Raw genomic sequence first — 12776 nt, 5'->3', positions numbered from 1 at the left:
GTCTCCATTTCCATGACAACTCTGATTGACAAATGGATTCTTCATTATGCGGACAAAAATAGCCACGCTACAGGTTGATGGGTGGTACCCACCTGCTGTCCCAGTGGACCATTCCCACCTTTACTCCTGCTGCTTGGAAACAGTGAAGTCTTATGGCTGGTGTCAGTGCCTTGGAAAATTTCACAGCAGAGGTATAGAAAAGCAATTAATATTCACAGAAAGATTACTGATTGAGATAGCTTTCATTGCACTGGCTTTTAAATAGAAACATCTCTTATTAATACCATCACTCCTAATAAATGCAATTAAAGTTGTTGACTAATGAAAATTTTAGTGTTAATTTATATAATACAGACTTTATACTTGCAAGTAGGGCTTTCTCGATTCTGCAACATGTTGTTCAGGGGGAGAGAGGCTATCATCTCTGATTACATGGCTGTCATTTAGTAAGAAGAAAGCAATTTTTCAGAGTCTCCCTTGTTAAACATCACCCAGAGACTTCTTGAAGCAACAGCAGCCAAAATTCTGAAGTGGTATTTTAAGTAAGTCACTTCAAAAGTCAACAGTGTTAAAACATTTTATATAAGTGTTTGCACTGATGAATCCACTGAATTCAGCTTTTGCCGTTCTATTGTGTTCAGCTATGAGAGGTGCATCAAATACACTTATTGCTTCGAGGACAAGGTGTTGGCAGATCAGAATAGATAGCATTGATCCCGTGAAATTCGATTTCTCGTGTTCTGTGCTCCGTTTGCTGGTTTTTCACAAAAAGTGGGATATGGCACTGATTTTTGGAGCAAGTACTTCTGTCGCTGACATTTCTCTGTGTTAATCTGTACATGGAAAGAACATCTGCTGCATCGCCACTTTCCTCACACTCCTCTTCATGGAATCCTCAGGATCCCAGGGAGTTTGGCATGGAGATGGTCAGCGCCAAACTGAGTCAGTCCATGCTGTGCTCTTACCTGTGTCTTTTGTGGAGATACTGATGAATTCGTGCCTTTGGGCAAGGCTTGATTTGTTGGAAGAGCATCTATAGTTATATCTGCAAGTACGACTCTGCCTATAGCTCCAGTTCTGGTCCTGGAGCTCATGACCTGTGAGGGAAGTTGGAAGGATTTGTCCAGCTGTGGGATGAGAGAGCCAAACTCTCCTTGTTATTGGCAGTGAAAGTTATTAGGATCAACTGTGACAAATTGCAGGTAGGGAGGTTCAGCTTCAACATATTAACCAAAAGAATCCTTTTTACCAGGAGAATAGTGCAGTTCTACAACAGAGCACCCCAGAGAGGCTGAGAGCGCTTTGTTGTAGAGGTCGGCGTTTTGGTAGACAAAGCCACAGCTGGCCTGGTCCAGCACTGCCTGTAGGCCTGGTCTGAGCACAAGGCTGGACTAGACACCTCCAGAGGTTTCTTCCAACCCTTGCTTCTGTGATGGTGTCAGTGTATATTCAATAAATGGCCTGGATCCACGGCACCCACCAGGAACAGCTTTGCAACCTCCTTCTCTCTGTCATCTACCCACATTCCCTCTGCTAAAAACTTGAAGCCATTTGTCATAAGGAGCCTCTTTTTCTGACTGCTTTCTTCCCCTAGTTTCCTCTTTGTGTTGAAGTCCAGCTCAACTCAATTCTGTCTATTAGAAATACCAAAGTTTGACGCTGCTCTCCTCTCCTTGGGAAGCCCAGCTCTCCTGCACCTCTTAGAGCAGAACAGCCTTCAGTGTTTTCTGCCTCGTTTGCAGCAGCACTGTATCCTGGGCAATCTCTCAGCATTTCTGTCAGGGCATTTCCATGACTTCCGAAGCCCTTTGGCAAGTGTGTATCTTTGCAGTTGATCTGAATGAGGTGTGACACTGGCATTTTTTAAGGAGCTTTCTTAGTTGCTTTCCGCAACGGAGCTGGATGGGACGTGAGCTGGAGCACCAGTGGTGCAGAACACCTCTGCCCAGCAAGAAGCTTCTGCTTTGCTCTGTGGCTTTCTGTTTCTATGGAAAATAGCTCATTCACTGTCTTTTATACTCCACTTGGCTTTTCCACGTCATGTTCAACTGCTTACAGCTTCAGATTATGCAAAATGCTCTGAAGATGTTTGTTTCAGCGAGAATTTTGCTTGAAATCCAGAAGAACCTTACAAGCTGTGCAATACGTTTTGCTGCCACTTGTATGAAAGATAATTTGGATTCTTTATTTCTTTGCATAACATTTATAGTTGCCTCTTTCTAGCAAAAAAATCTAGCTACATTTTCATTGTAATTATCATTTAAGTACTGGCTTACTCAGCTGTACTTTGGGGCATTCTTCAGCTACCTGTTTCTGCTACAGCCTTGTAGCACTGAGAAGTTAATCTTGGTGTGTGTTTTAGCAAGTACAAATCTCAGCGATTTGATTTTTATGTTGGCACAGGATGGTATGCATATTTGTACAAAGAAAGCGCTCACCCATGTACAGTTTGCACAATGTTTATTGAGATTTGGGGTGCCCTGGTCACCACGACTGTGTGGTGAAGTCTCAGTGCTGTGGCTTCACAGTGTGTGCACCAGACTGTGCAGACAAGGGAGGTGGATTCACAGGGCAACAGGGAGGGAAAAATAATGGCATGTGTATAAAGACAAAGAGGATGAATAGTCCAACCATGAAATCACTATAAAAAGCAGTTTTGGTGAGCACGGCAAGCCTGAGTTTACCTTTGGATACCGAGCACCCTAGATGCAAAAGTACGTTTTCCATCGGTTGTTGTGACAATTCTCTTCGTGTCTGTTGAAGCAGTAAGGGGACTGTTTGCAGACTTGCGGCTCACAGGAGTGCCACCAGTGCGCTCTCCTGTCAGATGTGGGCTCAGAATTTCCAACTACCATCCAAATCGGGCATGTTTGGGATGGTTGAGAGTCACAAGTGCCTGTCACCTGAGATTTCTGAGTTCTGGCTTCAAAAAAGGAGAGAAGATTTCTTCTTGCTTTGAGTTATGGAGAACTGCATTGTAAATGATGCCAAATTCATAGAATCATAGAATCACAGGACGGTTTGGGTTGAAGGAACCTTCCCAGCTCCCCCAGTGCCCCCCCTGCCATGAGCAGGGACATCTTCACCAGCTCAGGTTGCTCAGAGCCCCGTCCAGCCTGGCCTGGGATGTCTCCAGGGATGGTTCATCCACCACCTCTCTGGCCAACCTGGGCCAGGCTCTCACCATTCTCAGGGCCAACAATTTCTTCCTCATGTCCAGCCTGAATCTCCCTCCTTTAGTTTAAAACCATTACCCCTTGTCCTATCACAACAGGCCCTGCTCAAAAGTCTGTCCACATCTTTCTTATCGACCCCTTTTAAGTAAGGAAAGGCCACAATAAGGTCTCCATGGAGCCTTCTCTTCTCCTGCTGAAAACCCCAACTCTCTCAGCCTGAATTCTTTAATCCTTTCCTGTATTGTCACTTCCATGGCCTGGATGCCATGTGTGGCTTCACTGCTGGGCAGGAGCATTGCAGTGATGTGGGTGAGACCATTGGGAAGGTTGTGTTTGGATTTTAGAGCTGAGGTTCTATGAAACGTGTTTCAGTTCAGAGGATACACATGGTAGAAAATCTCAGGGTATGTATCTTCCATAAGTATGAAATTGTCCTCAGTCATATTTTCCTGTGGCCTTGCAAATGGCCTGTGTTGATTCCGTGTCCTGTGATTGTGCTGACAACAGATTTAGGGAAAGGAGAAGGGTCGAAGTCTGATCCTGGTGGGTTTCTGGCTGTTTCCCAGGCTCCAGCTGTGACCCTTTTGATGGAGCAACACATGAGCGGTCAGTAACGTTAGAAAAATCGTTCAAAGGCATGTATGATTATTCTTCTAAAGACCTCCCTTGAATTTTAACAGGCTCTCTCATCCATGGAGGAATTCAGGAATCTGGATCGGGACATTGAGGGGTCTGCAAAACGGTGGAAGAAATTTGTGGAATCTGAGTGTCCGGAAAAGGAGAAATTCCCCCAGGAGTGGAAGAACAAGTCAGCCCTGCAGCGCCTGTGCATCCTGAGAGCCGTCCGACCCGACCGCATGAGCTACGCTGTCAGGTGGGGACCCTGCTGCTCTGTACGCCCTCGATCAGCAGACAACGCTGGGTGTGCGTTGTGTGGGGCACGGGGGTAATTCAGGAATATGTTTGGATGTATTGATTACAGAATATGAGTGCTGCACACTGGTTTCCCATAAAGGAGCCTGCTGAATGAGGCATCTCTCAACTCTGCTAGGCTGTCAAAACATTTATTTTAACTGGAGTTTCTTGCTTGGGGAGGTCTAACCCCAATATCACCGATAGCGATGGAAACAGTTTAACTCACACTGGGTGAGCAGCAGACATGCCAAGTCAGAAACGAGCATCATCACACAGGTGTTATACAGCTGCTGGAGACTTTTAACGATCAATACAACTCCTAGGGTTCATTTAAGTCGATATTAGTTACTAGATCCTTTATGGTTGTTCCTTAGGCGCAAGAATATAGAAAGGAAAATCTTGTAGAGGCTTTCTCTTTTTTTTTTTTTCCTGTAAAATTCATAATTTATGTGATGCTAGTTCTGAAAGTTGTAGTTGTAAATTATGTAGTGAAGGTAACTAGGCAAATCTAAACTGCATGAAGGTAGGAGAAAGCTTGTTCCAGGAGAAACTAAAGGTCCTTTGCTCCTTTAGGACTTGTTTTTTTCTTCTCTGTCCTAGTAGTCTGGGCTCTGACATTTCTGCAATGGCTCTCATGCCACTGCCTCCCAAATGGTTTGTGTTGCTCCACCATCTGGCATGTGCATGTATACGGGTGTGTGTACCAGACTGTGTTACTCAGCGGATGAACTAGATTTCTGTTTCTGGTTTAAAATTCACAGAAAAGCGCTGGCAAGACTGAGTGAAGTCTCACTATGGTCAATTTCTTAATGTTTTATTAAATTAAATAACTATAATTTGTCATAATTATACCATTCAAAACCATCTTCTTTTACATTTGTTACTTGTTTAATGCTGGGTTATCCATGTGTTCTCTCAGCTGAAAAGATTGTTTTTTCTGTCATTATTTAGTTTGAGTAAAATAAGCATTTGTCTTCCTGAAATTTTAAGTACATATTTCATTTAAGCAAGCTTAATTAATTCCTTTCGACCAAAATGGTAGTACTCACATAGCTCAAAAATAACCAGAACATAAAGTTTCAATTCCTCAATTCCTTTCATATTTCTCTTTTATGAACAGGTAAGGGAATCCAAGTTCAAAAGCTTGGCTGGATATTTTTAGGGTTTGAGCATGTCATACTTCTCTGTTCACAGAAGAGTATTTAAATGGTTTTGTTTGGTTTGTTTCTTATCTCAGAATAGGTTAGAACATAAACACGTGCGAAGACTAACAGTCCGCAGCACCTTCCCCAAGACTTTCTTTGCAGGTGTATGTGACTAAAATTCTTCTTGAAATACAGGATAGTTAGAATCTAGACCCAAGAGGCTTAAGAAGAGCTTTTGTTTGGGGAAATCTCATACCCCAAAAGCAAATGTGAAATTATTAGTGGTGACAATGACAGTCAAAATGCCTTTGACTTCCTGATTCCTCCTTGATAGTATCATATTCCTCTAGTATAGCAGCCACACAGAAGGCCAATGGTCCTATGCTCTCTTGTTTTCCTAAGCACCTCCAAAGCTGGATTGTGTCTGTGACTCTTCAAAAAGTGACGGATCCTGTAGAGCCAGTAGCATTTCAAGGTCATACGTGTCTTAACAAATTCATTGAGTTTTGCATATCTGCAACATCATTGAGTAACAAAAGTTCTTTTCCAGTTCTCAACTGGTTTGTTCAACCTGGAGAAGAGGGGACTAAGAGGAGACCTCATCGCGGCCTACAGCTTCCTCAGCAGGGAGCAGGAGAGGCAAGGCTGAGCTCTTCTCTCTGTGACAGTGACAGAGCCCAGGGAATGGCAGAAGATGTGCCAGGGAGGGTCAGTTGGACATGAGGAAAAGGTTCTTCACCCAGAGGTGCTGGACACTGAACAGGCTCCCAGGGAGGTGTCACAGCCCCAACCTGACAGTGTTCAAGGAGAGACTGGACAACGTCCTCAGACACACGGGGTGACCTGTGGGGTGTCCTGTGCAGGGATGGGAGTTGGATTCAATGAGCCTTGGGGATCCCTTCCAACTCTTATGGTTCTATGATCTGTAACTTGCAGATCTCTTCCTTCTATGTACCAGTTAAACATGCCAACATTAAATACCTTACTGATGATCAATTAACATCACTACAAATATAGTCCCAGCCTTCCTGTCTCTGAGAGTCTTGACAAGTGCTTCAGTGCATTTAAGCGGTCAAGGAGTAACTCAGTATCCTAACCCAGAGGTTATTAGGAGTGGTTTAGGTGCCCTAGAATATCCCTGCCCCATCTCCAGCTGCTGTTCAGAAAGGCATAAAGCTCTTTATGTCCCATGTCATATATAACACCTCCATAAAGATGGTCTAGGAGGCTCTTTAGTATCTAAAATGAAATGGATGCCACCCTCCCTCCACCCCTGTACAGGCTTCTTGCATTTCCCCATCTTGGAATTTAGGTTTTTCAGCCTCTCTTTGTACCAGATCACTGGGGATATTTGCATAGACTGTTTTATTGCCTAGGCCTAAGGAGCCACCAGGAGAAAGCACTTTTATCATGACTCGCTCCTTAGAGCTTAGGTAAGGGCAGTGCTCTGCCGTCCGTCACTAAGAATCAGTTGGAGCGTGGAGGGTGTTGGTCTCTTCTCCCAAGGAACAAGTGATAGGATGAGAGAGAACAACCTCAAGTTGCACCAGGGGAGGTTTGGATTGGATATTAGGAAAAATTTATTCATGGAAAGGGTTGTAAAGCATTGGAATAAGGTGTCCAGGGAACTGACTGAGTCACCATCCCTGAAGGTGTTTAAAAGACGTATACATGAGGTTCTTAGGGACATGATTTGGTGCCAGAGATGGTTGGACTCGATGATCTTAAGAGTCTTTTCCAACCAAAATGATTCTATAATTTCATCAAGAGGAATTTTCCAGTGTAAATACCTATTTCATCCTTCAGTCTTCTTGAAGAACATCAGCAAGGAGATTCTTGCAACACCTTTCATGTGCTCCCATACTTTCGCATCCACAATGAGGTCAGATTGGTTCAGCAGCTACTAGCAGGGTATAGCTTGGTCATGGTGAAGTCCTTCCGAAAGCACTGGTGCTCCACTGAGGGACAGACAATGCAGAAGGACTAAGGATCCCAGTAGCTGGCACCTCCAGCTCCCCAGATAAAGGATTTTAAGCTTCATATAACCTAGCAAAGTTGTAAATTAGCCATTTGTCTCACAGGGCATTTTTGCTTTATTTTTCTGCCACCATTTCTGAAATCCTACTGCTTACAGGGTGAACCAGCCTATGAACACCTTAGCTGAAAGACACCGAGTGTAGGCACTCTGCCAGTCCTGTCCCTGAGATCTTCCTTTCCTGCACATGTGGTCCATTTTGAAGTCTCCAAGTCACATTAGTTGTGTTTCTGAATCTTCAAGGCGTCGTTTCATAGAGCTGAGACAAGAACGTTGTGACCTTGTATCTGATGGACTTCTTTAAATTTTATGGACTGAAGCTTTCCAGTGGCCCTTCAGCAAATCTTGACCCAGAACAGAAAAATCTACTTGAAAGAGGTGCCAAACAAAGTGGAAGCTTTTTCTGTCGCAATCCCTAAAGCATCTCTGTTCCTCCTGCCTTGCGCTAGTCCTTGCAGGAGACTCTCGGCTCTCTTAGAAGGAATTTGCCTGCCTTATTCTGGTATCATCCGCCAGGCTGATGTTTTCCTTCGCTGTGTTCCTGAGGTTTTCGAAAGGCCTGAGTCATGAATCTGTGCTAGAAAAGCAGCTGCTGATTCCTGGGGTTTGAATACAACATCCCTACCTTTCAGTCGATGTTCACTGTGTCCTCTTTTCCTAAAGCCGTGATTTTGGAAAGCTCCCCCTGGGGAGATTCCGTTCTCCATTCGCCGGATTCTCTTCAGGCAGATGCTGTGGAGCGGAGGTTTATTTCCCCTTCACTCAACTGTATTTTCCCTTGTGATTCTCACGCAGGGGCTTAAGCGACACACACTGGATATTCTTAGAGCTCTTTTGTCTTCCCAGAACAAAGTCATTTGGTAAATCATCTGGACTTTTTGTGACTTTCAGTGATAATTCCAAAGGAACACTCTTTCCCCTCAAAGGCTGTATGGATTACAAAGTACACGGCTGTTTTCTGTACATTAACTATTTCTTCTCCGCTGAGATCCCTTTGTCAGAATCAAGCCTCTACTTGCATTGAGCTTCTGAATACAACGTTGGGCTGGGGGGTCCCACTTTTTTCCCTCCAGGTGGCATTTGTCAGATATTGGTGTCATTTTACCCCGGTAAAAAATGCCAAACATTGCCTCTAAATGACAGCTCCTGAGGCCCAGCCTGCAGATCCTCTCTAAAATTTGTCATGCCCATTTCTTTCATTAAGTTTCTCATTTGTTTGAATCAGCAAAATGAATACTAATTAATTGATTATTTACAGGAAGTCTGTCTTTTCTGAACAACAGCAGACTGGCAAAACATTGTTTTCTTTCTGGCAGAGATTTTGTGGAAGAGAAGCTCGGCAGTAAATACGTGGCAGGGAGATCCCTGGATTTCGCAACGACTTTCGAGGAATCAGGACCTGCAACCCCAGTGTTTTTTATCCTGTCCCCGGGAGTCGACCCACTGAAGGATGTGGAGAAACAAGGTAAAACAATCCTGTCTCTAGGCGTACTGCAACATTGCATTTATCTTGGCATGACATTCTTATTCTATTTTGTTAGTTTGTTTTTAAACTCATCTCTTTGCAGATAATGGAGTAATCTGTTAAAAATATATAATTGTGAGAAGACGTGATTGGTTTTGTTTTTTCTTTTTCCATAAAGCTTTTTGGATTTTTATCTATAGTTTAAATTAAAACTTGTCTCTTCACTGCATTGCCTGGATTCCCAGTGTGGCTCAGACTGCAACGATTTCTGAGCTGGTCTTGAACACAACCTATAATTTACATCAGAGATATCTAATATGCTGTCAGATAGCTAAAAATAAGCACCAGCTCCCTATAACATTCTGCTGGTTAACAGCAGAGTTTCCCGTTTCTAATCCCATCCTTCCTGAGCTGGTTTTGGTGCGGATGCTCAGATGGAGTGATTTCTATTGTGCACCAGTCAATGCCTGCACTCTAAAGGTGCCAACGTGCAGAATTCCCTCTGGGTCTCAGCTCCTCTGTGGAAGAATTATCATGTTCAGCCTGGACATGGCAACTACAGTAGGTCTGGAATCGATATCACTTCTGATTGTCCAACCGTCACTGCAGCCACTTCTTTTGAGACTTTTACAGCCAAGGGGCTCCATCCCGCTGGGCCAGAGGGTCCGATGTCTCTGGGTGCTGTTTCAGGGCTGCTCCAATTGCTGTGCTCCTCAGCACGTATCTTTTCTCCTTCTCCACGTATCTCCAGGACTGTGATCTCTGGTCAAGCTCTGATGCTCCCAGCAGTGTGGAGTCTTGTATATTCAAACTGTTCGGAGTAGAGTAGAGTAGAGTGTCGAATAGAATAGAACTGAATTGAATTACAATAGACTAGACTAGACTAGACTAGACTAGACTAGAATAGAATATTTCAGTTGAAAAGACTCCACAATTATCATCTAATGCAACTGCCTGAACGCTTCAGGGTTGACCAAAAGTTAAAGCATGTTATTAAGGGCATTGTCCAAATGCCTCTAATCACAGACATGCAATTCGCAGGACCACAGTAGAGCTGCTGGCAGGTTTTTAGCAGGCAGGTCTCCAGAATAATCATCATCAAGGCTGGTGGCCCCAGCAGAGAAACCAGTAACACTGAAACCAGAGAAACCAGTAACATCATCCAGGTGAGCAGTGGAAGAACACTGACCTGTGGGTTTCTTTTCCTCTCTGTGGTGCACCTTTTGGGTCATCCCAAAATAGTATTTGAGTCAGTCTCTACCCACATTTCCACAGCTTTCAGAGATGTTAAAGCCCAGTGCAACCTAAGCCACAAGCCAGATGGTATTTCACTCGTAGGGAGTTCCTGGACTTTGGCCCGTGTTTTGTGCTCTTTCTGTCCTGACTCAGGTCTTACTATTGTGGACGGAAGGGGATGTCCCCGAGGAAGGTCCTGTCGTGTGCTTGGCTTGCCTTTGCTGCCATGTCAGTGATCCTGTCTCTCATTGTGCTGGGAAGTGAAGCACTAAAATCCAACCATGAATGGTTTAATTGGAATTGTAAAGACGTGTGTTTACACCTGCAGTTAGTCAGACAGAAAAGCTACAGCAAGTAAAAGTGACAAAAATCTCATGAAATAAAATCACTGCTTCAGTACAGCTCTACTGGCCTTAAAGCCTGCCTCACCAGGGTTTGGATCAGATTCATTATTCAATATATTCTCTGCCCTTCATTAGATTTTATTAAAGAGCAAGTCTGGCTAGATAATTCTTGTGAATGGAAGATCTCCTCCTGCAGATGCTGCTCGCTCCTGGGACCTTTGCTTGGCAGCGCGGGGAGGACCCGCCGCAAACCCCGATGGCTGGGGAAGCTTCCCCAGGTCCCGGCTCAGGGCAGACTGGCGCCGTCTTTGGTGGAGCAGCCAGCACAGTCCTGTCCCTGTCTGTGAAGTGGAAATAACAACCGATATCAATTCTATTATTGATCACCTGGTTTGCATTAGTGCCTTACCTTCTATAAATTTGCCTCATCCCTTCTTTAATTTTAACATTCCAAACATACACTGATGTGCATCTTTATATGTAGGTATTTATATTAGCATGTAATGGATATGTATACCTTTTATAAGACTAAATTGAAAGAGGGTAGATTTAGATGAGATTTGATGGAGAAATTCTTCCCCGTGAGGGTGGTGAGGCTCTGGCACAGGCTGCCCAGAGAAGCTGTGGATGCCCCATCTCTGAAAGTGTTCAAGGCCAGGCTGGTTGTGGCTCTGAGCAACCTGGTCTGGTTGAAAACATCCCTGCTCATGGCGGGGGGGTTGGAACTAGAGGAGCTTTAGAGTCCCTTCCAACCCAAACTGTACTCTGATTCTTGAGAGGGTGGGTCTTGAAGGCAGAGATGAACAGCTCTCAAAGCCACTAGAAATGGTAGAAAGAAAACCGGAATCTCTCAAATATGGGGAGAGCTGTATCCCAGAGGGTTGCTGTAGTAAGGCTAAGCAGAGAGCTCGAGCAACTGGAAGAGTTTGGATATTTGTTTTACTTAGGGCCATCTGTTTCCAATCATGTACCAACAGCTGAATCCCAAGACTCGCCTGCTTTTAGCAGAAATCAGGAATTAAAGGTGCACCGTCTGGAGGAAGGCAAATCTGCATGCAGAGTGCAGGCAATCCCACGGGATCAGCACTTGGGGACATGTGTGCTGACCCCCTGGCTGAACCGAATGCATCGTGCTGCGATGCACGGACCCAGCATGGATGTTTGTTGAGCTGCTTCCCTTCGTCAGCACAAATTGGTGCTCATTTTCTGAGGAGCACACAGCAGAGACTACTTCCTCCAGGCAATTGCTTCTCCTATGAGATGAGGAGAAACTGGTGTTCTCCATCTTTGGGTGAGAGATGGATTCAGAAAACTAAACAGGAGATCTTTAGTCATGATCACTGAAAGGCTCTGAGGTGCTGGGCTGCTACAGAGAAATCAGGGGAGTCTGGAGGAAAACCGCAGACTGAATGAAGAAACACAAAGTAGCTGTCACCATTCCTCCAGAGCAGGACTGTAAATGACATGGGTTTTGAGGTTCCCACCCTGCACCATGCAGAGAGGGATGTAGAAGGGTGCATGAGGAAAACTGTGATCAGCAGGTCAAGGGAGGTGAATCCTCCCTCTCTGCTCTGCCCTGGGGAGGCCCCATCTGAGTGGTGTGTCCAGTTCTGGGTCCCCAGTTTAAGAAGGACAAGGAATTACTGGGGAGAGTCCAGCGGTGGCTGCAAAGGTGCTGAGGGGTCTGGAGCATTTTGCTTCTGAGGAAATGCTGAGAGAGCTGGGGCTGTTGAGCTGGAGAAGAGAAGCTGAGAGGGATCTGATCAATGGGATCGATATCTCAGGGTGGGTGTCAGAGGATGGACCAGACTCTGTTCAGTGGTGCCCAGCGCCAGGGTGAGGGGCAACGGGCACAAACTGAAACACAGGAGGCTCCATCTGAACATGAGCAGAAACTTGTTTGCTGGGAGGTGCCAGAGCCTGGCCCAGGCTGCCCAGAGCGGGTGTGGAGTCTCCTTCTCGGAGACATTGAAACCCGCCTGGACCCACCTGTGTGATCTGCTCTGTGACCCTGCGTGAGCAGGGCTTGGACTGGGGGATCTGCAGAGGTCCCTTCAACCCAACCAGGCTGGGATCCTGTGAGTGTGACTGTAGGGGTGGTCTGCAGTGGCTCCTGGAGCGTCCCGTCCCAAGGGCTCTGCCACGGTCCACTGCTCTTGGGCTTTTCCACAAGCATTGTGGTAAACCCTGAGGCATCTCCACACCTGCTACAGACCACGATGATCCCTGAGGACTCTGGGGGGCTGACTGATCTCTAGCTCCAAGAAACCTGGGAGGCCTTGGCCGAGGCCAGAGGAAGCTCACACAGATTTCAGTTCAGCTGCCTTCTGAAGGGTTCCTAACCTTACTGCTGGTTCTAGCACGCGTCACAGGGTGCACTTCCCCACCGAATGATGTCTTGTTCAAAGCCTATTTGATCGGCAGGAAATTATTTTAATTTCCTATCACTGTAAAATATGT

General features: G+C 45.4%; 1 protein-coding gene across 13 annotated transcripts in view; it reads left to right on the top strand.

The window, feature by feature from the left end:
- Positions 1 to 12776, top strand: part of LOC136109597 (dynein axonemal heavy chain 9-like) — a 191971-nt gene that overhangs the window by 143230 nt on the left and 35965 nt on the right. For all 13 annotated transcript variants that reach the window (XM_071816766.1, XM_071816753.1, XM_071816758.1 and 10 more), the window contains 2 exons: positions 3857 to 4050; positions 8588 to 8736. In XM_071816766.1, coding sequence (XP_071672867.1) covers positions 3857 to 4050; positions 8588 to 8736 — 343 coding nt within the window. The remainder of the gene's footprint in view (positions 1 to 3856; positions 4051 to 8587; positions 8737 to 12776) is intronic.

The sequence above is a fragment of the Patagioenas fasciata genome, chromosome 18 (genome assembly GCF_037038585.1).
Source record: "Patagioenas fasciata isolate bPatFas1 chromosome 18, bPatFas1.hap1, whole genome shotgun sequence".
NCBI classification, from domain to species: Eukaryota; Metazoa; Chordata; class Aves; order Columbiformes; family Columbidae; genus Patagioenas; species Patagioenas fasciata.
This window is presented reverse-complemented; position numbering and strand designations above follow the sequence as displayed.